Here is a 27,801-nt window from a genome sequence, read left to right on the forward strand (position 1 = left end):
TGCCCTCAATAGTGGTGAGATTTGATTAGTGGAGTTATACTCTCTCAGAAGTTAGTTTGGACTCTTTTTTTTTCTTACCCACCTCTAACAACACAAGTCTCCATCAATCAAATCTTGACACATTGTCCTCGTTTAACCCTCCCACCTCAAGAGATGCGGATTGGATGCCTCATAGCAAGATTTGATTGGTGGGGTTGATTGTTGTGAGTGATTGGTAATAGAAACATTGGGATCAGCCGTTGAATTTGGGTTTTTATAAATAATTTATACTGTTTATTTGATAGGGCTCCCTTGGATTGAAAATTTTATTAAAAATAAGTTATGATTAAAAATTTGGACAGTTAGATAACAATTATAGTGATGGTTATATTTAAATTAAAAGAGTCACATTGTCAAAGGGTTGAAATCATTTGATTGAGAGTTTTTTTTTTTTTTTTTCTTTTCCCCGTTGTAAAAAGTGAGTCTTCGTATAAACATTTTGAGTCATTGGAAGATTACCCTGATTCAAAGTCTAAAAAGCCTAGCCAAGAAAGCTAGATACATCACGAAGTATCTGTTTATTCATGTTACTCATCTCTTTTCTCGTATCATTTTAAGGCAGATCCAACTCTCAAGTGGACTACATCACAAATGAATCTTGTGTTTAATGCAACTCAATAATCACTTACATTTAATGCAACCAAAGTTTACTATTTGGTATGGTCCATTCGAGCATTAGACATAACTCATTTTTGGAATCATACCTTAAAATGACATAAGAAAAATGATAGACAGCATAGATAAACAGATACATCACGGTGTGCCCCACACAGCCGTGCAATCCGCTTCCAAATAAGTAGGGATTAACTGGAACAAACCTCCTCCTTCATACCACCGTTTGGACCAACATATTGCAGAACAAATACAGAAATGCTAATAGAGCTTCAATGGGCTGGGTAGGCTGATTGGACTTTAATCCTGACCTGCCTTGGGCCGGGCTCGTTCTTCATCATGCCTACAGATTCGGGCTTGAACTTAGGCCCATTTTTCAACGGGCTTGGTTTAAACCATATACAATAGCTCATAAACCCACCCCAGTCTGTCTGGACGCAGCCTATTAGGGTTTACAAAGGCAATTTTATAATATACCAATATATAAAAATCTTCATTTACTATGTTGCTAAACTTAAGTTTTCTTTTAATATCGTCTTGGACTCGGTGAAAATATTTCTGGCTGAGCCGGGCTGGACTATTTTGGCTCGTTGTAGGAACCCTGGGCTGGCTGGGTAGAGCTTGGCCGGGTCCTAATCTGCCCTGTTCACAGCCTAATGCTTAATTCTACTTTCCTCGCACGTGTAAACAACACACGTGTGGACTAGAGTCGCTTATATGACCACATGTTGAATTTGGAGTGCAGGTCAATTTCTTTTAACGGTTCTAGCTCATTTGTTTGATATACATCTAGCTCAACTGATATTGTGTTGCCATTTTTTTAACACGTCATCTACACGGTGTGAGCGACTTGATCAACGGCTTTGATCTTGCATGCAGCGGACCTTATTCCCACGTGTGAGGTGAGTGTACTTTCACAATTTAACTCCATTTCTCAGCTAAAAAGTCTCTTTCCCACGTGCGTGTAATCGTCAGCTAATGCACAAGCCACCACATATCACAGCGTAGCAAACGAGTGAAGTATCCAAGCCATCCATCAGATGTTATTCAACGTGTAGATATTACTGCCCAAAGATAAAAGCAGACCATTCTGTAGGTGTGGAATGAAATTAGAAATAAATTGACGGTTTAGAAAATTCGGCTGATTTTATCTAACCGTACATTCGTTTAGTTAATTGTGGTCCACCTTAATAAGGGATCAGATCTGATTTCAGTACAGGAAATCAAAATAATGGTACCCTTTTGATGGATGGCTTGGATATCGCAATTATCTACCACGCTGGCAAATGTGTTGGCGTGTGCATTAGATGACTTCTACACACGTGTGGGCTTAGCAAAGCTCAGGCAATTCAAGGAGAGGTTTGCTCGAATGCATCCTCACGTATTTCAGTAAGATACGTCGGGACTCTAGCAGTTGGATTTGTCATTTTCCAATGCCTGATAAATACTATCAGATTGAATATTTTAACCCATTGATTATACAAAGGTGATGGTGACCGTTGATGTTGAATCGAATTAGCAAACGGTTGAAATAATCTAAATGGAGCTTTTATTTGTTGTCTTTCTACCGTACAAAGTGAGATTTGTTATATAAACAGTTTGGATTGGTGGAAGATGGCGAGATTCAAAGGCTAATGTACCGACATATCGTATTTTAATGCGTCGGGATGTGTTCGAGCAAACCTCAAACGGATTGGCTACTCCCCTGACACCAGCCATCGGGCTGGTGGTCGGTACTCTGTGGGCCCTACCATGATGTATATGTTTCATCCATTCCGTTCATCCATTTTTACAGATCATTTTAGGGATTGATCCCAAAAATGAGAGGGATATAAATTTCAGATGGAATTCACCAATGGAAAACAATAGTGATTTGATATCCACCATTAAAATCCTCCTAAGGCCCACTATACTGTTTATTTTTCATCCAATATGTTGATTAGGTCATACAGACCCAGATGAAGGGAAAAAACAAAGATCAGCTTGACCCAAAACTTTTATGGCCTCCAAAAAGTTTTTAGTGGTCCACGTTCATTCAACACTGTTTCCTGTAATGTGGTCCACTTGAGATTGGGATATACCTCATTTTTGGTCTCATTCCATAAAATGATCTAAAAAATAGATGGACGGCATGGATGAAACACATACATCATGTTGGGGCCCACAGACCACCGGCCAGCAGGGGGAGTAGCCAATCCGTTCCCTAACATGTAGGCACGACTCGACTCGACGTGTCTGGGACGCGGATTTCCTGAGAAAGCCTTTTGCAGGAACGCAGAGATGTTTACGAGAAATCTACCCGTTCATCGATTTTGAGTGCTCATTTTAGGAAATGCCACAAAAAATATGGTTGTTCCAAAACTCAAGTGGGTCACACGAGAGGAAACAGTGAGGATTCGGTGTGAATCGTTGAAACATTCTTGGGGCCATAAAATTTTTGTGTCGGTCAAAGTTTTTGGTATTTTCACTCCATCCCAGTGGTAATGACCTTATAAACGGTTTGGATGGCATATAAACATCAAGGTAGAGCCCAAGAAGGTTTTAACGCTAGAAATTTTTTTCCCCAAAATCCCCTGTCGCGTGACCCACTTGAGTTTTGGATCCACCTCATTTTCTGCGGCATTTCCTAAAATGAGCACTCAAAACGGGTGGATTTGTCATAAACATCTCTGAGGGTCCCAACCAGCATCCTTGGGCAGGAACTTCCTGCGAAAGGCTTTGGCAGGAAATCCGCGTCCACGTGCTGCATGTATTTCTTACACACGTGGGAGAGTCGGATGCGTCTAAAATGGATGCGGATGAAATCGGATTGCGTACTGTACACTTGATCGTAAACTCTGTTGGGCCACCGTGAATTATGTGGTTTATCCACACTGTCCATCCGTTTTTTCAGTTCATTTTAGAGGTTAAGCCCAAAATTGAAGCATATCCAAATATCAAGTAAACCAAACCGAAGTAAACCAAACCGCATGAAACAGTAGGAATAATGATTTCCACTGTTGAAACCTTACTACGGGCCCACAGTGATGTTTATTTCTCATCCAACCTGTTCATAAGATCACACGGGCATGGATAAAAGGCAAAACACAAATATCAGCTTCATTCAAAACTTCTGTGGGCCCTAAGAATTTTTTAATGGTAGACGTTCATTTCACACTGTTTACTTAGGTGTGGCCCACTTGACATTTAGATATGCTTCATTTTTGGGCTAAAGCCATGAAATTATATGGTAAAATGGATGTACAGAGTGGATGGCCCACAGAGTGGGCTACAAACAGGGGCTCTGTGGGACCGTCGTGATTTATGTATTTTATCCGGGCCGTCCATCCATTTTGACAGATCATTTTATCCATGGGCCCAAAAACGAAACATATTAAAGGCTCAAGCAGACCACACCACAGGAAGCAGTGGATATTGAACACCTACCGTTGAAAACTTCTTAGGGTCCACAAAAGTTTTGGATCAAGCTAATATTCATGTTTTTCCTTCATCCAGCTCTGTGACCTTATGAACAGCTTAGATGGCAAATAAGCATAACGGTGGGCCCTGAAAATGTTTCAACCATGAGCCTCAACGTCATCACTGCTTCCTGTGGTGTGGTCTACTTAAGCCTTCCATCTGCCTCCTTTTTGGGCTCATCCCCTAAAACGATCTGTCAAAATGGATGGTCCGCGTAGATAAAACACATACATTACATACATCACGATGGGCCCCACAGCTAGGTCCTAGTGGGGTAGTACCCAATCAGCGTCCGTCCAAAATGGTGCATTTGATCTTTTAATGTAAGTGGGACATGGCAAAAAAATCACAATTTCGAACAATCCTAACCCTTTAATTGGTACCATGCAAAAAGAATCCTAAAGAGAAACATCAGCCATCGGTTATCACTCAATGAGGAAAGGTCTCTTTATCAGACGAATAATAGTCCATTCCAAGGAAATTTGGATGACCGGCTAGTCGTATGGCCCGATGCAGACATATGGTCTATGGATGAAGCCGGTTTGAAGCTAGAGGGTAAACCATGTCATGTTTGGATGCAAATGTGAATTAAATTGCAAATATTTAGTATGGGCTGCGTTTGGTTGCACCAAATATCATGAAATTTCATTAATTAAATTGCAAATGTACAGGGTGTTTGGTTGCACCAAATTTCATGAAATTAGGTGCAACCAAACACACCCTTAAACAAGAGAAAATCCTAAAAGCTAATGGTGTATTCTAGTGCATTACTTACACTTCAAATTTCTCCTATGTTACTTTCAATGTTTGACTGGAAAGTAAAGGCAATTGCAATTTAGATCTCGAAATCCTAAAAGTGGGAATGCCAACTAAGGAAAATACAATTTATAACTATTGCAATTCAATTGGATAGCTGATGCAGCATAAGCTAAGGTCACAAAGACGACTAGAAAAATGGGGTGAAGAAACTCATTGTGAACATTAGGGGTGTGGCACACACAACGCACATGAAAAGAGAGGAAGAGAGGAATTCGGCGGACAATCGGTCACAGGGAGCGAAAAGGTCAGAGTGCTGCAGGCTTTTAGTGGGTGAAATAGAAACCGTTTCGTGTCGGGTTCCAACCCATGGCTCAGTGCTAGACACCACGTTTCAACATTGTGGTGATGGGTTCTAAGTGCCCATGTGGTGGGTGTTAGTGGGTGTTATAAAAATAAATAAATAAATAAAAAGGGCCTTTTGTGGACATTTTTGGGTGAAATTCAGCCATGCGATGGACACCACCCACATTTTTGAGTTCCTAAAATACCCTTTTACTTCACTCAAAATATCTTACCATTTCCTTAAAATAGTGAAGGTTCTGCATTCAGAAAAAGCAATTGCAAGGGTGAAAAATGACCAATACCTGCCAAAAATGTACAAGACAGAAAGACAGGGAACTCAATAGAAAGCTTACCTCTGTTGTAGAGACCCAAAGTTACACAAGGATGGATTGTTTTAAAAATAAAAAATAAAAAATTCTAAGTACAAAAAGGACCTTGTAAATTGTATGCAAAGCTAGTAGTGAAATTAGTAGGTTAAAGGTCCACAACTTTAGCGAGCAAACCCATTAAGCATAGTCATTTATCTTCTCTAATACGTTGCACGTGTCAAGGTGAAAAATAGACACCAGGAGGAAAGTTGCTTAGTTGTTTAGGTCACTAACGAGCCGAACATAGGATTATACACTTGGAGTAGAAGATCTCCAAGACGTATATGCTATATTTAGAATATTCTACACCTAAGAGGATATGTATATACAACTAAAATAACCCAACAGTGATTATGGTAAGGCCCACTCTGTCTCTACACTCCCCTCTTCAAATAGTGTTTGGGTAAAAATAATTAATTTGCCAATTGGATAATCATGAAGAAACTGCAACATTGACTAAGGGGCTGTTTGATTTTTCATTTCCTGGGTAAATACAGGGAAATAAGTAATTATTACCCATGTCACCCGTTTGAAATTCTTCCGAAATTACATTTCGAAAAGAGGTCCATACAATAACTGTTATTATTGATTTAAATATGTAAGCCCCACCATGATATATGTGAGTTATCCACACCATCCATCCTTTTAAAAAATACATTTTAAGGCATGAAACCAAAAATGAGGAAAATCAAAAGCTCAATGGACCACACCTTAGGGAACAATGATCATTAAGACGTCAACGGTTGAAAACTGTTTTCTCCCTAGGGCCCACATTGATGTTTATTTGTCATCCAACCTGTTTATAAGGTCACACAGTCATAGATAAGGGGAAGCAAAAATATCAGTTTGATCCAAAACTTTTGGGGTCCTCAAGAAGCTTTCAATGGTAGGAGTTCAATTTCCATTTTTTCCTGTGTTGTGGTCCACTTGATCTTTGGATCTGCCTCATTTTTTTGCTCATGCACTAAAATGAGTTGGCTAAAGGGATGGACGGTGTGGATAAGACACACACATCATGGTGGGCCCCACGACTTAACAATTTTCTCCTCGGGTGCGGTCAACATCACCTTGGAAATCTAATCGGAAATACAAAGGTAAATAATTATTACCCATTTACCTTGAATGACCTATGTAATTAGAAAATCAAACAGGCCCTAAGTGAAGATATCAATAAGCTTTTGTTGAGAGGCAACATGAAAAGAGACATTGGAATTGAATTTATTAGGAAACAAAGTACGAAGAGAACGAAGAGAAAGGTGCCCAATGCAGGAATGCTAAAGACGGACATGATCCCGATTATTCAATCTTGACCCAGCCACATGATCAAACCATGACTGGTCCATATCAAGTAGGTATAATCCTCTAGCCTCATGTCCACTACTCCGCTTGGTCTGCAGATCCTGTACAACATGGTAGGAAAAATATTGTGACAAAATAGTTTAGTTGTCTGGTTAAAGTATTAATGTAAAGTCAATTAGTTGGAAAGGATGAGGCATGAAGAACAGATGCAAATGTAAGATTAGAACTATCAAGAAAGGGGAATCAACAACAGTGTAGAGAATCAAATGCATTGAGACATGTTAAAGTAACCATCTCCCCATGGAAAACCTGATTACATGGAGAGGATTTATATGACATGTTGCCTGCATACTTACATTCTTACAAGTGGGCCCATGGTTCCATAATCCAAACCATTGTTCTGTTGAGGTCAAAGTGGATGGAGGATGCTCCAAAATCTCTCAATTGGAAGATCCCAATGACAAATATTCGGAACTTTTTCAGTTGAATGTGGACCACTGTTGTATTTTTCTTCATGACCATGAGACACGGGACACCGATGGTCTGGATTACCAACCATAAGACCCACTTCTAAAAATTGAGAACCTGTGCATAGTACAAAAGAAGTAGGCAAAATATCATATAATTCCTCTTACATAGAATTTTGATCCAAGCACCAACTGTACAGCAAGTCCTTCAATATCCAAGCCTGTGCGCATTTCACTGTCCTTTCGGGATATGGACCACCCTCTCCATATCCAGGTCCATCTGAAATTAATAAAAAAAGATTGCTCTCCTAACTCTTCCGCCACTTCCTGAAAATCCAACACAAAATCAGCCAACTCAAAAACTTGGGAAAGAAATAAGAAGATCCAGAAATGAATCAAATAGATGGAAAGGATCCAGTGCTAAATGCTTAAAGATATCAAGCACTCTTTATCTCCAAACACCTGAGACAAATGTATGAGCCCTGGACCATTTCATCTATTGGACACTGTGATGGTTGAACTATACTCATCACTTGTCAGGTGATCCTAGCCACTGATTGGAGGCTTCTGCAATTACTGGAAATCTTCTAATCAAATGGCCAAGATTGACCAACCGCTTTGGAATACAAGCACCCACACAGCAGGGCTAATCTAATAAACAGTCAGGATCTCTGACATTTGGGGTTACATATACAAAATTCCAGTACTGGACAACTTATAAGGGGCAGCATCAAATCCTTTTGCTTAAGGAGGACTGCAACTTGGGTTCAGATCAACCCGAGTTTGGGACAGGTTGGGTCACTTGTCAAGGTCCTTGGGTTGGGTTTGGGTTGAAAAATGTCAACCCAATTTGAATTTGGGCTTGGGTTCAGGTTGAGCAGATTCCAGTTGGGTTCAGTTTGAGCAGATTCTAGTTGGGTAAGGAATATCAACATGTATTTGGGTCCAATTGAACCAGGTTGGGTAGGTATTGCAGGGGCATTTTCACACTGGGCTGGAGTGGGGTAGCATGTGAGATGCGGGGACACACTCGAGGTGGGTGACCCATGTGAGGCGGGTGGCTCGTGTGAGGCAGTACCCGTGTGATTTGGGGCCCACGACCATGAGGGGAGTTCGGCCGAGGTCCTAACCCATGAGATGTGAAGCTTGGGCTATGAGATAAAGGGATTAATTCGCCATGCTCCAACAGTTCGAGCTTTTAGAGCAAGTGGTTAATTGTCCTGCATCAAATTGGTATCAGAGTGGGAGGTCTCGTGTTCGAGACTCCTCACCGAGGGTGAATACAGGAGCATTTTCACACCAAGCTCGAGTGGGGTAGCCTATGCGATGCGGGGACATACTCGGTGCGGGTGGCCCATGTGAGGCGATACCCATGTGATTTGGGGCCCACGAGGGGAGTTCGGCCGAGGTCCTGACCCATGAGATGTGGGGCTTGGGCTATGAGATAAAGGGTTTGAAACAGTAATACCAGAACATGCTATAAGAGGGAGGAGCCATGAACCAAAACAATCTTACAGTTCGCTTTATCCTTTTATGGGACTATGTTCTTTGCATGCCAAATGTATTCCTTTTGTTCCAAGATCCTTTCAACCACATGCCAATCCTACTTCGAATCATGCTCCAGACTTCACAGTGGTTATACTTGCTAACACTTTGAAATAGATGCTTCCCCACGCCCACAACCGAATCTGCTGCCACTACACGCTTCATGCAGTTATTTCCTCCCATCTCTAAAGCTTAATCCCAAGTATCATAACAGATGGGCCATTCAGAGATCCACATATCTTAGGATGTGGAGGTTGAAAGCCTGATACTCCCATGCTATCAAGCCCAAAAACAAAACCGCCAAAATTTAAGCAGCCCTGAAATATTAACCTTATATCAAAGTCACCTCCAAATGGAGAAAAGCAGCATGGAAACATGAAAGTAAGCATACATGTAAGATAGTTTCTGAAGTTCTCAACAAAGTAATGCAGACTGTTCACCTGGTAGGCCAGACTATGGATGGGGGATGGATCAAAAATCTCCTGATCAAACAATGTGAGACATACCATCCATGGAACTTTCCGTCACATATGGAACATGGGCTGTACCTTGCTTTCCAAGCACCCATTTGCAGGCCAACTAAAGGCTAGAGATTGTTCAACAGGGGAGATTTTTGGAGAATCACCCTTCCACAGCAGGGTCCAACATATGAAGGGCAGTCTTGTGTGACTGAAACTTTCAGAAGTTTGTGTTGTTAAGATAAGAAACATGAAATCAGGGCTTAATTAGACTAAGTTATGAAGTTTGCACCAATGCTATTCCTTTACTAACATGGTAAAACGTAAAACAAAATCGCATCTCTATAAATGCAGGGAAAAGAAGAAGAAGAAGATTGGGAACCCGAAACTAAAGGTAGAAAATCAATCCTTTCCCCATCATTGTAGAAAATATCTATGAAACAAATCAAAAGAGAATTATCGCTTAAACTACTACATCTGATCAATATGTCTCCACAGCAAAGCAATCTCTACAAAGGGTAAAAAGAAACTACAGGAAAGGGGATGCGAGAAATTAGAGCTAAATTGCAAGAAAAGGGGATGCAAGAGATTATAAGTTCTGAGCACAATAGTATAAAAATGCAATCTTAGGGCACCATTTGGGTACTGGGAATAAAGGATGTGCACACATTTCCAAGCATAAAGTAAATTGGCTGTGCCAAATAGTGCTGTCAATGGGCAAATTTTGAATAGGTCTGGCCCATGGGCCCAGCCAGAACAGTTCAAAATCCAGGCCGTACACAACCCCAATCTTAGGGCACCATTTGGGTACTGGGAATAAAGGATGTGCACACATTTCCAAGCATAAAGTAAATTGGCTGTGCCAAATAGTGCTGTCAATGGGCAAATTTTGAATAGGTCTGGCCCATGGGCCCAGCCAGAAGAGTTCAAAATCCAGGCCGTACACAACCCCAGGCCCAGCCCGTTGACAGCTCTAGCACCAAGTATACAACTGAAGCTTTTGCACAGGGAAAAAGGGCCTGAGAAGAACCGATTTCTCCCATTGCTCAGGCCATTTTTCTGGGAACAGATATCTTCTACTTCCTTTTATATGTGCCAGCACAACACAACACACATGGGAGCAATCCAAGTCATTCGTCAAGCAGGTCACACATGCCACAAGTCATCCTTCATCTGAAAATCATGCCACTTCACTATGAGTTCGGCCACATATATTTGGTAAATGTAGACCTTAATGGAACTATGGAAGTCAGCGTTGTAAACCTGACAATTCCCTTGCAGAAATGAGTTCAAATCATTTAAACCAGCAATCTGATGGACCTTAGACTGCAATGAGAAATAATATGTAGATAACAACTACCATAAAAGGAAACACATGGAAGTAAAGGTCAGAAGAAGAAAGAGCAAGAGGAAACTACCTGAACTTCAAGTAAAAGTAAAAAAGATTTCAACATGACTGAAAATAACCAAAATTACATCAAAATCAACTGAATTACAAGCTAAAATTACCCGCGGGGGGGGGGGGGGGGACAAGATTCTTAACATTATTCATATTGAGATATTTATTTTAAAATAATGTGAGACTTACATCAAATTCAACAGCCAAAGACAGTAAAGAAAATGCCAACCATCATCATCAACCTCGTCAGAGCTACTTGGGGCGGTTTCAGAACTTGTCTCACCAATCATCTTTGAAGCAGGAATTCTCATGATTGCTTGGCAAAAGATTTACAACCGACCACCCACCTGACAACAAACATTCTCCTTAAAATATGAAAAAATAATTATCATAAGAAGTCAAAAAAATGGAAACAAGGTATAAGAGCTACAAAGTCTAACGAAATATAGTAAAAGATAATATCTAGGACCATGATAATGTCCAGAGTTCCAGACATGGGCGATGATATTGATATTATCGATATCGCCAGCCAAGCGATACTGAAACTCCTGTAAAAGGCATTTTTTTTCCAGGTATCACTGATATATATAGGTGATATATCGATGCACGTTTGTACCACTAGTGTCACTCGAGTTTGTATTTAAGCCCTCCCTTGTATCAAGTTGTATCGATGATATCACAGTGATACAACTCGATACAGTGAAGGGGAGATGCTAAGTCCGTAAATAGCCAGAAAATAGGAACAAATAGAAAATCTGTTTTTTTTTTTTTTTTAATTAAAAAATTTGAGGGATCTTGTGGGGGTGGATTTCAACCACTCCTCTTCAAGCATTGTGATTTGAATCTGAGGGAGAAATCAATGCTCGAAAGTTTCGTGAGCTAGAACATGCATCGGGTAAAGCACGAGGAGGGGAATTGAACTCGCGTTTGTAGGGAGCAAACCCACGACACTAGCCATTCGCCCAAACCCCAGGCAAGGGATTTTCACCCATTTTCTCACCTAAATTAACTAATTGAGGGTCCAATTTTTAACATGATGATGAGAGTTGGATGATCTATCAATTCATGTAGATTTTTCATATTTTTTAATTATTTATTTTAAAAATAAATAAATAAAACTATGTTTAATTTGGAGATATCTTTGTTTTATTTTTTTCTTATTTATGGTTGTATGTTATGTATATGTGCATGGGTGCATTTTTTTGGGGATGGATCCATCCATGTATGTATCTAATGTATCATTTATGCATATGCATGTATGGGTGCATAGATGGATGGATGGATCATGTCTATGTGTAAGTGTATGCATGGATGGATGGATCATGTATGTGTGCATGCATGTAAGTATACATGGATGTATGGATGGATCATGTCTATATGTATGAATATATGCATGCCTGGATGGATGATTGATGGATGAATGGATCACGTATCATGAATGTGTGTATGTCTGTATGTATGCATGGATGGATGGATGTTTGTATGCATAATGGATGGATGTATTAATGTATGTATGTACGCATGTATCAGTTCTTTTCTTTTCTTTTCCAAAAGTGGGATGAATAAATTAGTTTATCTATGTATCCACGCATGTATGGATTGATGGATGGATAGACATATGGATGTATGGTTCTTTTTTGCAATTTTCTTTCATTCCAATTGCATTGATTTTTTTACGACAGCACATGCTTGAGGCCTCAGTTAAATGGAAATTTATTATGTATGGTTCTTTTTTGCAATTTTTGATTCCTAAATATGTAATTATGTGTATTTTATCATCTCCTGAAGCTTCACAAACAAATTCACCTTTTCCCCCATGTTTCCCAATGATTCCCTCAGTCAGTGATACATTTCCTGGTATCGGCGATAACAATGCATGTTTCCATATCTCTAATCAGCGACACATGCAACGATACCGATATTATGAACACTGATAATGTATAATATGTGAAAAATAAAAAGAAACATCATAAAAGGAAATGAAACAAAAGAATTGGGAAGGGGCAAGGACGGATGGTAGCACGAATATCACATTGATTGGATGATTTAACAGTTCAATAGATGATCTTCAAATGGATGTCTAAAAGAAAATCTCAAAAGTCCAAATTTAAAGGGAAGAAATCAAATGGTTAAGATCGTCCAATAAATGCCTTTCAGGCTCAAAATGGGCCCTCAGTGTGGATGGTCAAAGTTTGGTGTGCATATATGCCATCGTGAGCATGGATGAGTTGTATGGCATCACCTAACTTGGGGGCCTATTACACGCTGATGATACCTCCATGACAATAATTAGTGCTATTATCACTGCCACTAAAGGCATTTCATGGGACTGCATGTGACGCAGCCAAAGATGCAAAGTAGATCAAAGATTGAAGAAATAAAGATCGTTGGAAACCCCAACAATCCACTAGGTAAGTGATAGTGATCTCCTAAAACCCTCTCCTCTCTTCTTCCAATAACAATGGAAACACCGAGGCTGAACTTCTTCTTTTTTCCTCTCCAGACACAAATATGCTTTACACGTCCAAGTAGGGGCCTAATTTAGGCTATCAAACAAAAAGGAAACTCAAACACTAGACTAGTGAAATAACAAAATTGCCCTACCTTCTGGTTAGTCCATAATAGGATGCAAGTGTGGTATTTTGGACACTTAAAACGACTTAAAACAACACAAAAATAAAGCAAAAAAAAGAGAGACCATTCCTACCAGCTCGACAGTCACAAAGGTCCACACGTGTGGCCAAGTTGGGGGCACAAGTATGACACGTGATTGGGTGGGGCCCACCCTTGATCTCTTATGATTTGTAAAGAAGAGGGCATGATTGCGTCAGCAGCCGCTTATTTAGCCATTTCCTGGCATGCATCTATTAGTGTTTTATGCCTTGAAAAGCCAACATAATGATCTTAACCATTGATTTGGTGATCTTGCTTGTAGATCATGATGACCATGGATCCTTTGTGGACATGTTATTATAATGCCATAATTAATATGAAGGTATATTGTAAATGTATATAAACATGGGTTAAAGGAGAAGGGTGTTTGTCCTTGGGAACTTGAGTCTAGGCACAACGACCACTAACCAACAGAAAGTTATGTTCCATGGATCTCAGTACTCTATTAGTCCATGACCACTCAGTACGTTTTAGGATGAACATGTACTTATTTACATGTGGTGACCCTGTATGAGGAAATCGATGACAAGACATGATGGAAAGTCTCCACCATCAGGCGTGATGGCGAGTCTAAGCCTTTGCCCTACCCCACATGGGAGTTTCAGTGTCCCTCGCACGAGTTAGTGGTCTTTAGGCAACGATTGTAGTAGTTCAACTCCTAGTTGATGAGAGTGACTTTAGGAGTCAAAAGAGTAAGGTCATTCTCTCAATTCCAATCGAACACAACTGGATCTATCATGAGTTGGCGATCAAAACATATATGGATAGATGGTTCTCGAACAACAACGTTCTTTCTGCTTGCTGGCTCCACCCTGTAGCTGTTGGGCCTATGAACTCCACTCGCTACCTACTCCACTCATCACCACTAGAGCAGATCAAATAAAGAGGTCTGAGTTGGGATCTCCTTTAGATGTTGGGGCCACATCGTACAACTCAGTTACCTCGTCACATCTGGCTGGCGCGGAGGTGGGATCTTTGGCATGGCAGTGCCCAGACCTCTTGCACAAGCTAATAGATTATGAATATGGGATCCTGTTATTAAACTCGTTGGATGCTTGCGTTGGAGAACTAATTCAAGTCTTTGGACTGAGATACCCATCATGCTCGTTCCAGATCAACTCATGTACGTACTAGCTTTGGAAAATCATTAGACATAAGGACAAATGGAGAGTTCAAGTTCCTGGAGTAATGTCCTTTGGCATGCTTCACAGAGAATCGCAATGGCTCATATATGGATGTCGTTGGTTCATGCATTAGGATACGGTTGAGGTCCATATGATCTAACAAGGGATTCACTAGTTGTCTAGGAACATTCTTATGGCTTAGATCCAGTAGATTGAACTATTCATCAAGTGGGTTTTCACTAGGCCTGGCACTCAAAAAGTTTTAAATGGTTTGATAAATGAATAAACCGTTGATCTTTTGTTTTACCCATTAAAAGGTTTTATTGCACTTGATGGTAATTTTGACAGTTGAGATCTTACAATCTACTTGATTTGCATTGGTAGTGGATCAAGGGTGGATGGCCATGGTTAGTGAAGGGATTGGGTCAATTCGAGTACATGGATAGGCAGGATTACAGACTTTAGACATAGTACAGTATGTTAAATTTGTAGTTTAGTGGAGCACCATATTGGTGTTTCTCCTTAAAACCCTAACTCATCATTACGAATAGATCCTATAACAAAGGGATAGATAGAGAGAACAGTGGACATTCCATCCCCTTGGGATCACCAATAAAGAGAGAAAGAAAAGTGATAAAGGGAAAGGAAAGGGAGAGAAGAACTCTCTGCTCCTCCCCTGCATGCATATGTCCACACGCGTGGGGTCCTCCACGGACGGCTGTCATTCAACTGCGATAGTCTTGCTCTGGGGTTTGCATGGTGGCACTCCTCTAACAATATCTGCATTCAAAGTGTGAAGTTATGTGATTCGTATAGGAAGATGGCCTGATTGCATCAACCGGCCACTTTTTTAACTATTTTTTTGGCTCTCTGCATTTCCATGTGCAATTTTGTTCACACATACCTTATTGTGCCATTACCATTATTTTATGGTTTCTTGCACTTTGTTGCACATTAAAAAACCATGATGGTTCCTTGTGACATAAATAGTACACACAATCCGGTTTAAGACCACTAGCCTCCCTCCACACTCCCCCCAACAAAACCCTACCCTTAAATCCTAAATACTTACTTGAACTCTCCCAAAAACCCCTTCAAATCCATATAATTTTGCAACATCTTCGTCTTTAAAAAACAACCATCAATTGCACAAAACCGAGGAAAAATCCACTCCAAACGGCTAGGGGATTATCCCCTATGATATTTACAAAGCCAAGAAAAGTACAATACATAAATGCCGATTCCACACGCACACTTCTTTCCCTTTCCCCATTTTCTTCATCATTATTTGACCATGAATGCCGATTCCACACACACCCTTGTTTCCCTTCGAGTCCCTTTTTCCCTCTTTCCTTCATCATTATTTGACTGCAAACTTTCCCATTTTTTCATCAAACCCCAATTTGTTGCTTTGACTGAATCAATGACTAGAGGAGATGATCGAATCCTCTTTGGATCATACTTTAACATCGGTGAAACCCCATTTTCCATTTCTAAAATTTTTCTATATCTTTTTTTTTTTTCCCTATTGCATTAAGGTAAAAGGAGCAACTCGACCAAATTCATCCAGGTTGGACCCGAATCATCCAAGTCGACTTAGGACCAAATGAGTTGGTTAGACTCGCCAAGTCTTTTAACCATGGGTGAATAATGTAAGAAGTAAATCCAAGTTCCTTCTATTTTTACCCTTTAAAAATCATAATAGGTCGACACGTACAGGCTGATTTACAGATTTGTCACTCTTTACTTTTTTGGAAAAATTATTTTTTAATCATAAAAAATTATATATGAGGAATGCTCACCCGCGCACCAGTTCTCACGAGCCGTTATGATACGGGCCATTACAGCCATTATGATCTTTTTTATAATTTTGAAAAAACCTACTTCGACACTGTTAAGGGGTCGTTACGGGACTGTTATGGGGCCATTATGGCCAGTTTTTCCTGTAACGGCTGTTATGGCCATTTCCACCCCGTAACGCGTAACGGTTATGGTTGTTACCGTAAATAACCATTTTTTAATACCTTGCGCATCAGCATGTGATCTTGAACGATGGCGATATATAGGTAATTCTGCGAGTAGATTTGTTGATATTCAAAGAAACTTTATGATATCTCAATGGGGATCCATAGAACTAGGTTAACATCAAATTTTGGACTTTTCGAAATTTTTAATTCCCATTGTGTTTCAAAACCTCTAACAATATCTGCATTCAAAGTGTGTAGTTATGTGATTCGTATAGGAAGATGGACTGATTGCATCAACCAGCCACTTTTTTAACCATTTTTTGGTTGTCTGCATTTCCACGTGCAATTTTGTTCACACATACCTTATTGTGCCATTACCATTATTTTATGGTTTCTTGCACTGTGTTGCACATTAAAAAACCACGATGGTTCCTTGTGACTTAAATAGTGCACCCAATCCAGTTTAAGACAACAAGCCTCCCTCCCCCCAAAACCCTACCCTTAAATCCTAAATACTTACCTGAACTCTCCCAAAAACCCCTTCAAATCCATACAATTTTCCAACATCTTTGTTTTTAGAAAACAACCATCAATTGCACAAAACCAAGGAAAAATCCACTCCAAATAGCTAGGGGATTATACCCTTTGATCTTTAGAATGCCAAAAAAACAAAAACAAAGATGCCAATTCCACACGCACACGTCTTTCCCTTCGAGACCCTTTTTCCCCCTTTTCTTCATCATTATTTGACTACAAATGCCGATTCCACACACACACTTCTTTCCCTTCGAGTCCTTTTTTCCCCCTTCATCATTATTTGACTGCGAACTTTTCCATTTTTTCTTCAAACCCCAATTTGTTGCTTCAACAAAATCAATGACTAGAGGAGATGATCGAATCCTCTTTGGATCATACTTTAACATCGGTTAAACCCCATTTTCCATTTAAAAAATTTTTCTATATCTTTTTTAATTGTTTTCCTATTGCATTAAGGTAAAAGGAGCAACTTGGCCAAACTCAACGAGGTTGGACCCGAATCATCCAAGTCGACTTAGGACCAAACGAGTTGGTTAGAGTCGCCAAGTCTTTTAACCATGGGTGAATAATGCAAGAAGTAAATCCAAGTTCCTTCTATTTTTACCCTTTAAAATCATCATCTAAGTATGGAAAATTTTTATAAACAAAAAACGTCAACACGAACTCTTTACTTTTTTGGAAATTTTATTTTTTAATCGTAAAAAATTTTAAAATAATATATATATGAGGAATGCTCACCTGCGCACCTGTTCGCACGAGTTCTCACGAGAACTTTTTGAAAACTCATCTCCCGTGATATGAGCCCAAAATTTGAATGGTCCACGTAATGCAGCACCCTGTGGAACCCTTAAGGCCCAACTTTTACGCTGATCCAAAACTTTGGTGGGCAATGGCAAAAGGAAATAGTTTCCTCTATCAACTAGAGAAATCAAAACATGAAATTAAACTAACCTATCACAAATTTAAAAAAATTCTAGTATTCAATATGCTCGAGTTCGAACAAAACAATAATCCCACAATTAGATCTTAGAAGATATTAATCAATTAGGACCAATGGAAGGTAGAGCTTCCATCTAGCATAAGGATTAATCTCAACTTAGGGGAATCAATTGACTTTGTTAGGGTTTTGGTAGTTTAGGATTAATTTTAGGATCTAGGAAATTGGGGAATTGGATTAGGGAATCTAGGATTTGGGGGGATTTTGAGTTAGGGTTTTATGATTAGGGAAGCTAGGATTTGGGAATAAGGTTTTTTTGTTTTTAGAAATTAGGGTTTTAGGAATCTAGATTCTAGGCAGTGTTTTAAATAGCAGTAGCATGTTGCATGGCGCTCAACCCTCTATAGCGTGTAGCGTAAATAGCGTAGCATATAGTGTAAGCTACATGATACTTCTATTTTTTAACTTAATATAAGAAAAATATGATCAATAGTAATGAACAAAATATAAAAATGCCTTAAAAAAAAAAAATTCAAGTATAAGCATGTTCAAAATAATGCACATCCACCTATACCCACACCTCAATGGCCTACGTGTGCCACACAATAAAAAATAATGCATATCCACACCCATACACAACCCACAGTAGGGCCCCATGTGAGCCACACCATAGAAAGCAATGCATACCACCCATACAAACACCACCTAAAAAAATAAAAATAATAATAAAATGCGACCAACTCTATCCTACAAATATTGATGTAATCGGCATTTTGAAAAGAAAAATGAAAAAAAAAATCCCAAAATAACTAATAAATCTTCATTCTAAATGAAAAGTAACTCATTACGGAGCAAGAACATACTTCTTGCAAGCTCAAGAAGAGATTTATCAATCAAAATTTTGAAATTTACAACTTTGTAGCTATACGTAACCCAGGGTTATCATATGCAATCAAATATGCCATTTTGAGATCATGGACTGCATATGCCGAAGTAGCATGTGCAGTTTATGTACCGGTGGGCATTATGCGGTCGCATAAAAAGTATGCAAACGCATAAGCCACAATTATGCGATTATGACATCACATACGAGCATAATGTCCCAACAGTCATATTTTTTAACATTGGGACTTTTTTTCCTTCCTTTTCTTTCCCTTTTTGCCTATAAATAGGTACTTCCACACCCTCGTTTTCCTTACTCTATTCCTTCAGAATCACATAAATAAAATTTCTATGTTGTTTTCTCACATTTTTTAGCATATGCATTCATTTGAGTGCTTGTTAGTTGACTTGCTATAGTCTAATAGTCTAATAGATATAATAAATATAACAAAATTTTAATGAAATTGCTAATAAAATTCTTGTGGCATTTTTAAATAACTTTTCATAATTTTTTGTAACTTCTTCCCATTTTTCCTATTTTTTATTTTTTCAAAAAAGGAAGAAGAAGAAGAAGAAGAAGAAGTTTCCCTTGGATTGCAGGTGATTACTTATGCCATCTGACAACATTGGACAAACCATAGGGACCAATGGGATGGGATACCAACCATTGGTTTGTCAATGGGGCCACCACGGTGTGTAGCTTTCATCAAGGGCCTATATGGATGCACCCTCAAAAGGGCGTTTTGGCGGCTAAACACTGTTTTGAACCATACTGCATTCTACCTCAGACAAGTTATCCGGAGTATACCCGATATTATCCGTATCTCCAGCTAGGCGATACTGATAACACTTGGAGTATCATAAATTCCAGGTATTGATGATATATCGCCAATATTTTCAACTAAGTAAATTCCAGGTGTCACTTGTATCACCAATGCATCACCAATATTTTCGACTACATAAATTCCAAGTATCCAATGTTTCGATATCGCCAAAAACGTTTTTGTTATAAATAAATAAATTTAAAAAAAAAAAATCCATTTCTAATTTTTTATAGGCGCACAGTTGTATGATGAAATGCATATTTGTATGTGTGTATATGCATGCATGGATTCATGGATGGATGGATGGATGGTACCTGCATTTGTGTTATGTGGATCATGGATAGATCATGGACGAATCCATGTTTGAGTTCATTTACTTTTACATGTCTTAGTTATTGTATGGCACTTGCATTTGTATTATAAAAACTCATTTTGGTTACTATTGGACTAATTTCTTACAACAACACATGCTTTTAAGTCCCCATTAAATAGAAAGTTATTATATATGTATTTTTTTTGCAATTTTTTTATTCATAAATATGCAAATATGTGTATTTTAGCATCTCCTGAAGTTTCACTAAAAACTCCCACCGTTTTCCCCATGTTTCCCCACATTTCCAGTTATCGGTGATAACTATATTGTTTTTGTATTCCTGGCCAGCAAAACTTGTAGCGATACTGATAACTCGAACGTCACTGAGTCACGCGTTTGGAGGTACTTTTGCAAACCGCTGTCTAGTCCCCACTCGTTAAATTGGGCTCTAAAAAGTCCACTCACCAAAAACCAATCGACAAAAATGTAGACCAAGACTATTGTTCCAAGTATCGGTGCTATTAACAATAACATCGCCGATACGCCAGCTCGGCGATCTCAACAACACCGATGATATCAGAAATTCCAAGTATCGGCGATATATTGCTAAGTATCGCCAATGCATCGACATCACCAATGTTTACAACCATGTAAATTCTAGGTGTCGCTTGTATCACCAATGTATCGGTGATATTTTGATAATATTGCCGATGTACCACCAATGTATCAATATCACCAAAAATCTATTTATTAGGAAAAAAATCCATTTAAAAAAAAAAAATTTTATAGGTGCATGGTTGTATGATGAAATCATGTTTGTATGCCTGCATATGTATGCATGGCTGTATAGATGTATGTGAGGATGTTTGGATGGATGGATGGATGTATATGTGTGCATGCATGCATGCAAGCATGGATGGAGCATGAATATATGTATATGTGTTTGTGTCATTATATGTATATATGTATACGTGCATGGATGGATGATCATGTATGTGTTTGTATGTATGTATGTATGTGCAATTATGCATACATGGATGGATCCACCATTTTCCCCATGTTTCCCTTAGTCATCGATACATGCTTTTAGGCCCCTATTAAAGGGAAAATTATTATTTGATTCCTACATATGCAAATATGCGCCTTTTTGCTATGATTTTATTCTTAAATATGCAAATGTGTGTATTTTAGCATCTCCTGAAGTATCAATTGAAAATTTCCATGATTTTCCCAATGTTTCCCTGAGTCAGCGTTACATGCTTTTAGGCCTCCATTAAAGAGAACCTTATTATGTATGCATCTTTTTTACAATTATTTTATTACTAAAAATGCAAATATATGAATTTTAGCTTCTTCAAGTTTCATCGAGAAGGTTAACCATTTTCACAATGTTTTCCTCAGTCAGTGATACATTTTTGAGTATCAACGATATCGATACATGTTTCCATATCCTAGCCAACAATACATGTAACGATACCGGTGCTACGAACATTGGGCAAGACACAAGGGATTTGTGGAAACCCTTTTCGCTGGAGATATGGTCTAACGTGCCCTAAACTCATTAATAAGATTTAACTCACCAGGATAAAGTGAAAATACAAAATCAGCCCGATCCAAATATCAAGTGGGCCACACCATGTGAACTTAGAGGTTTAGGAGCTATTTTTCATTGTTTCCATTAGTATGGCTCAACAAAGACTATATTGGGCAAATCTTTTGTATGTATGGTTGAAATGATGTTCAACATAGTGGATTTACATATAAAACATGGTGGGCCCAACACTTTGGATAGATTACACTGTTGCGTTAAACGGGTGTTGAATACTATTCTGGTCCTTCTCTACCACATTTGTTGATTCCTTTACCTTCTTTTTTTTTTCCTCTGGGACAGTTCCTCTGTTGCGTTTGTAGAAAAAAACTTATTTTAGAATGTGGGTTGTGCAGCCTACTGTGATGTGTGCTTGACATCCAACCTATCCATCATGTGTGCCACCAAATTTACTCAGATCCCAAAACTCAGGACCATCCAAAATTCAGGTGACTCATATTCATGTCTTTTTAGAGTTTTGGGCACGATTTTACATGACGTGGCCCTCCTGAGTTTTGGAATGGCCTAATTTTGGGGTGTCCATCTATCCTGCCAGCAGTGTTTTAAATATCTATGCTATGTAGCATGTAGCTTACACTTCATAGCGTGGCTTAGGCTCAATGCTACATGGCTCATGAAAATAGCTTAAGTTGCGTGTTGCCTATGCTACATGCTATATAGACTACACTGCACACTACATAGCTCACATTACAAGTTATTTTTCACTATAACATTAAAAATCAATTAATGGTTTCAATGATTTGTTACATTTTTATATTTTCAATAAAAATTAGTTAATCTTTTCGATGCTTTTAGTAACATAATGTAAGTAACAATATTAAATCAGTTTCGTTGCTCTTTCTTTACCTTTGCACTTAATCATTTCCCTTTCCTATTAATTTAGATTGTGTTTGGTTGCACCAAATATCATGAAATTTTGTTCAATTTCATTACTAGTCATCTAATTAGATGCAGAATATCAGGAATTGAGCCAATTGGTGCAACCAAGCGCAACCTTGATTAAAAATCTATGAGTAATTTGTAGCTTACACTAGTAACACTACACGCTATGTAACTTACGCCTCACACTTCAGAGGGGTGACCGCTATCCTACACGCTATTCACTATGTAAAACACCGCCTAGTAGTGCCATTATTCTGAATAAACAAGTTTGTATACACAGCACATGGTGGGCCCCACAGAATCTGTAAGGTTTTAACGATGGATGTATCCACTTCAAATGCACCTTGTGGTGTGATCAAACTCTATTTTGGATTGAGCTGATTTTTGGGATATGGATGGTGGGAAGTTGAAAGGGTGCACCTTACGGACAGATTGGATGTGGCCTCGCACACTGCATTGTACAAGAAGTTTATTTTACAAACATTACAGAGGGACCAGACTTCTTTTCTCTTATTGAAAGAATCCAATTCTGAGTTTTCCTCAGACCCTGGCTGTCACCTATGGATCCTTCATCTATGGCCAAACACACCAAACACTGTATTAACTATCCTAATAGTGATATCTTCACACTGATAGCGCTATCACACATGTCAGGCTCTTAAAATTTATTTATTTTTTTTATCATGATATATAAGCTCGGAACTGATGAATTAGGTACTAGGGAGGGGAGGACCCCACTCAGCACCTAAGGTAGGATCCAATGCCTAATAAAAACAGGCACAAAAAATCAAAAGAAAAAAGGGGTGAATGAAAGAGATGTGTGGCTGAGGGGAGGAGAGAAAGAACGCATGCATTGAGAGATTATGCTGCATTTCAGGTCGGACATGAGAAGAATGCAACTGCAATTTAATGGCTCTTCCTCACTATGATACTAATGAAGGAAAGAATGCAACTGGAATTTGATGGCTGCTTCCTCATTATGCATACTATCAAAGGATATAAGAATTTGGTTGTTTCTTCACTATGGAACTAATTATTACAACACAATTAAATTTTTTTTTTAAAAAAAAAAAAAAAAAAAAAAACCATGCATTCAACCAAAAAAAATAAAATCACAATTCAATTAAATATTGTAGCCAAATGGTCTAAATTAAAAGGAAGAAAGGATATATACTGCATACCAATTTGTGCGCTGGACGATGTATCATCAACTAACCTCATCGAGACCAAGGTAATCCTGATCGGGCATGATGGGCAGAAAACGCCACACGCTATTTCAGACAGGCCCGGTCCTTGTAAAAATTGCAGCAGCACTGGCTTATGTATTGCATGGAAAGCTACCAGACTACTCTTTTAGCCCATTTCCAAACCAAGTGGCATCCCCTTTCTGCAACCATTGCTAAGCAGAAGTTGGAGAGCCTTCATGGGCCCAGGAAATCTTTCCATCCCGCCTTTGGACATAGCACGGCTTAGAATGCTGAAAGAAACCACATTTGGCTCACACCCTTCTATTGCCATGTCAACCAATAACAAGAAGACATTCCAAAGCTTTCCTCTCCTAAGCATGGCATCCAATATGGTATTGTATAGACTGATACTTGGTGTAATTTCATTCTCCAACATCCAGTTTCGCAAACGCAAAGCGGAGGATGTGTTGCCTTCCTTACAGAGGCCATAGATGAAGGATCCATAGGTGACAGCATCAGGTCCCAGATTATGGCTATGCATGTACATCAACAACTGCTTCAGCATTGAATAGTTGCTTTCCCTTATGGAAGCATGTATAAGAATATTATACGAAATTGTATCGGGGAAAGCCGGTGTGTTTTCAAAATATCTGAAGATCCAGTAAGCAGTCCCGAGCAGCCCTTTCTTGCAAAGGCTATCCAGCAGCACATTGTAAGTGATGGTGGTAGGAGTGATCCCATCGCTGATCATCAAATCCAAGAGCTTAAAGCATTCCGAGAATCTCCCAACCAGGCAGAAATGCTGAACCAAACTGGTGCAAGCAACTGCATTAAGCTTGACGCCCTCAAATTCCATACGATACAAGACCCTCCGGATTATCGAAGAGTTTCCCTGCTTGCACGCTGCAGACATAATTGTATTGAAGGAAACCGAGTCGGGCCCACTACCAACCCATTCAAAGCAATCAAAGAGCTCCAATGCCTCCTCCACATTCTGCTCCTTGCAAAATCCATTCAGTATCGTGTTGTATGTCACATTACTTGGAGCAAAACCCTTCTCCATCATATCCTTCACCAAAGAGAAGGCTTCCCTCGACCTGTATTCTCGACACAAACCATGAAAATAGATATTGCAAATGGCAACATCCATGTCACATCCCCTAGTGAGAATATCAAGCAGAAGCTCATTCGCGTGCCCGACCCGGCCCGCTTTTAACAGGCCTCCAATCAAAGCACTATAAGTAAATTTATCCGGAGAAAAACCTTTCTCATCCATAATCCGAATGAACTCACCAGCTTCCAAAATCCTATCACAACAGAAAAGAGCACGGAGAATTACATTATATGTGACCAGATCAGGCTCGCAGGCCTTTGCTGCCATAACATTCAATACACCCAGAGACTCTTCAATCTTTCCATCCTCACAAAGAAACTTAATAATTGTAGTGTACAAGACAACATTAGGCCTAAACCCATCAACCTGCATTTGGTCTAAAACCCGGTAAGCTTCTTCATACAGCCGTTCCCTACAAAACCCATAAATCAACGCCGCATATGTGTGCTCATTGATATATAAACCCTTCTTCCAAAAAGACCCAAAAACTGCCAAAGAAATAGAGCTTCGACAAGATCGGCATAAGCCAAGGAGAATGGGATTGTAGCTATACACACTAGGGGAAAATCCCTTACCCAAAAGAACTGAAAGCACGAAATATGCCTCGTGGACCCGGCCAGCTCTACAGAACCCACCGACAAGCAAACTCAAAGAATGTTCTTTTGGGAAATAATCGAATCGCAACATCAATTCCAATATATAGAAAGAATCTTCCAAATTGCCCAAATTCAACGATTTCCTCAACAAGCTCATCAAAGAGCTATAAGAGGGAATAAACCCGTTGCTATACATCTCTTTTGCAATATGAAAAGCATCTCCCAGATTCCCTAACCTTAGCAATCCATTAAAAAGTGTATTGAATGTAGATGCATTTGGATACGGTCCAAGTCTTTTCATTCCAACATAGACATTGAATAATGCACCAACAATAACATGCTCTGATTTTAAATAGTAATATAGAAGTGCATTATAGTCGTAAACAGTTGGTTTTCCATTAATATTTCTCATGAGATCCAACACATTCAAAGCTTCTTCAAAGAATCCGGATTTTGCATGTTCTTGCATTTTACGCTGCAGTGCAGTGCAATCCAAATTAGGATTTTGGCATGTGTTTTGACATGGGTTCAGACCGTTACCATTGCCATAGAAGTCCTCTTCAGGAAACTCTATGGTTTTGACGGTGCATGAGAAGGAAAAGCTCCGAAACAAATGGAAAGACCATTTCTTTCTGCAGATTGTCAATGAACAATATCTTGTGGAGAAAAGCATAGAAATCTCGCAATGAGAAATGCTTAGGCCTTCTTTAGATGACAGTCCAGAAATAGTTTTCTGGAAAGATAAACCTGTGAAAAAAGAAATCTTAGAAAATCAGTTTCTAAAGATGATTTTCTCTGGAGAAGATACTAGGATAATGACCATCTATTTCTTTTTCTTACAATGTTATTTCAGGGTTTGCAAAATCCTTTTTATGAAAATTCAGTGGAAGTATGATGCGGTCATCAACTCCAGCAAAAGAAATCAGTCTGGCCTCCTCATTTGGTGGGCATGTATGTAGTTGAGAGTGAATCATTAGTCAACTTATTTTAACTGCCCACTTCTTCTGTAATTGTGCGGCCAACCTGATGAATCAACTGGATTGATTTCGGGTCCAGGACATCTACATGACAGGGCCCTCCTGCTAAGTGTAGAATGTAAACTTAGCAGAGCTCAATCTTTTTGTTTTTGGAGATGCAGATTGGTGACTAGGACATTCCGATCTCAGATATTTTTGGGGCATGGTCCATTCGGGTGAGTCACAACAGAACGATGGTCCAGATTACCGAAGCATGGACACCTCTTGTTAGAGTGAAAAACCCACTCATATTGTGCAAACCCCTTGATGGAGCATGGCTGTAGGTTTGCAACCAAACCCCATAAATATACTAGATGGGAAGATATATGCCCTTAAATCTCTACCTTTTCTGTAGAAACCTGCTGTTGATCTACTGCCAAACAACTGCAGCAGCAGCAGCCAAAATGACAAATAGAGAGTATAGAGACAAATATACACACACAAATATGCATGCATGCGTGTGTGTGTGTCTATATATATATATATATATATATAGAGAGAGAGAGAGAGAGAGAGAGAGAGAGAGAGAGAGAGAGAGAGAGAGAGAGAGAGAGCAACCGTCGAAAGGAGATTGAGAAGGAAGAGATAGGAAATTTTGGGTGGAGTTGAGAGAGATTGGGAATATGGAATGCAGTAAAATGAGATTATTTGGGTGAAAGAAATGGCAAAGTGGCTATCTTTTAATAATATCATTTGGGAATTAGTAAATAAGACTGAAAAAAATTCAAGTTAAAAGGTGTCAATCAAAACACCATCGAAATTGATTTATAATCATTTCTACTGACGAAAAATGAGTTGGAATCATTTTCCAACGGATTTTTGTACAGACTTAGCCCGCGTTTGGACACACAAGCGACCTAAATCGTGAACATTGAAAAGGGGAAGAAAGACGTTTCCCCCAAAATGCAGTTGCATTCCTTTCAAGTGAAAGTTGAAAGCAACAGAATTGCAATCTGGAGAAAACCTTAAACACAAAAACTTGTAATTGCGGTTCGATTCGATAGTACATCCAAACGCGTCCTTAGGGTTCTGAAATGGGTTCCAGCTTTACCTTGGTAGTAGTAGACAAGAAGCTCCTATTTGAAAATACAAGAAAAGGCAGCATCTTTTCTGCAAATCCTAGCGAAATGAGACCGCATGACTGGAATTTCAAGAAAGACAGGCTTTGAAAATTCACAAATGGAGACTACTAAATTAGGGTTTTCGCATGAGTTGGTGGAGGCGCGGGAAGCAGATGCGATGAAACAGATCAGATGAAATTGGAAAGACGAGTTGTGTTATACTCCCGCTGCGTATGACACTTATACACGGGCACTCCAATATTGCATACGTAACATCTATTAACTCAATCAAAACCGACTTGGAATGAAAGTCCACTGTATCAAGTCACAAT

General features: G+C 39.1%; 1 protein-coding gene across 10 annotated transcripts; it reads right to left on the reverse strand.

Moving 5' to 3' along the window:
• Nucleotides 1-6,773: 6,773 nt before the first annotated feature.
• Nucleotides 6,774-27,700, reverse strand: LOC131235662 (pentatricopeptide repeat-containing protein At1g09900-like). Of its 10 annotated transcripts, none has more exons than XM_058232939.1 (8): nt 27,460-27,700; nt 23,677-26,139; nt 10,937-11,094; nt 9,731-9,781; nt 9,331-9,559; nt 8,861-9,207; nt 7,514-7,672; nt 6,774-6,979 (listed from the first exon to the last, which is right to left on the reverse strand). In XM_058232939.1, the coding sequence occupies exon 2, from the start codon at nt 26,063-26,065 to the stop codon at nt 23,849-23,851; it is 2,217 nt and encodes a 738-aa protein (XP_058088922.1). In that variant the 5' UTR covers nt 26,066-26,139; nt 27,460-27,700; the 3' UTR covers nt 6,774-6,979; nt 7,514-7,672; nt 8,861-9,207; nt 9,331-9,559; nt 9,731-9,781; nt 10,937-11,094; nt 23,677-23,848. The 10 variants fall into 10 exon arrangements, with proteins under 10 accessions (XP_058088922.1, XP_058088923.1, XP_058088926.1 ...); XM_058232940.1 differs by having other exon boundaries at nt 9,282-9,559; XM_058232943.1 differs by lacking the exon at nt 9,331-9,559 and having other exon boundaries at nt 10,990-11,094.
• Between the last annotated feature and the right edge of the window lie 101 nt (nt 27,701-27,801).

This window comes from Magnolia sinica, chromosome 19 (genome assembly GCF_029962835.1).
Source record: "Magnolia sinica isolate HGM2019 chromosome 19, MsV1, whole genome shotgun sequence".
NCBI lineage: Eukaryota > Viridiplantae > Streptophyta > Magnoliopsida > Magnoliales > Magnoliaceae > Magnolia > Magnolia sinica.

What these genes read in the sequence shown, in the direction of transcription:
- LOC131235662 (XM_058232934.1), bottom strand. Translation starts at nt 26,065, where the DNA reads ATGCTTTTCTCCACAAGATATTGTTCATTGACAATCTGCAGAAAGAAA.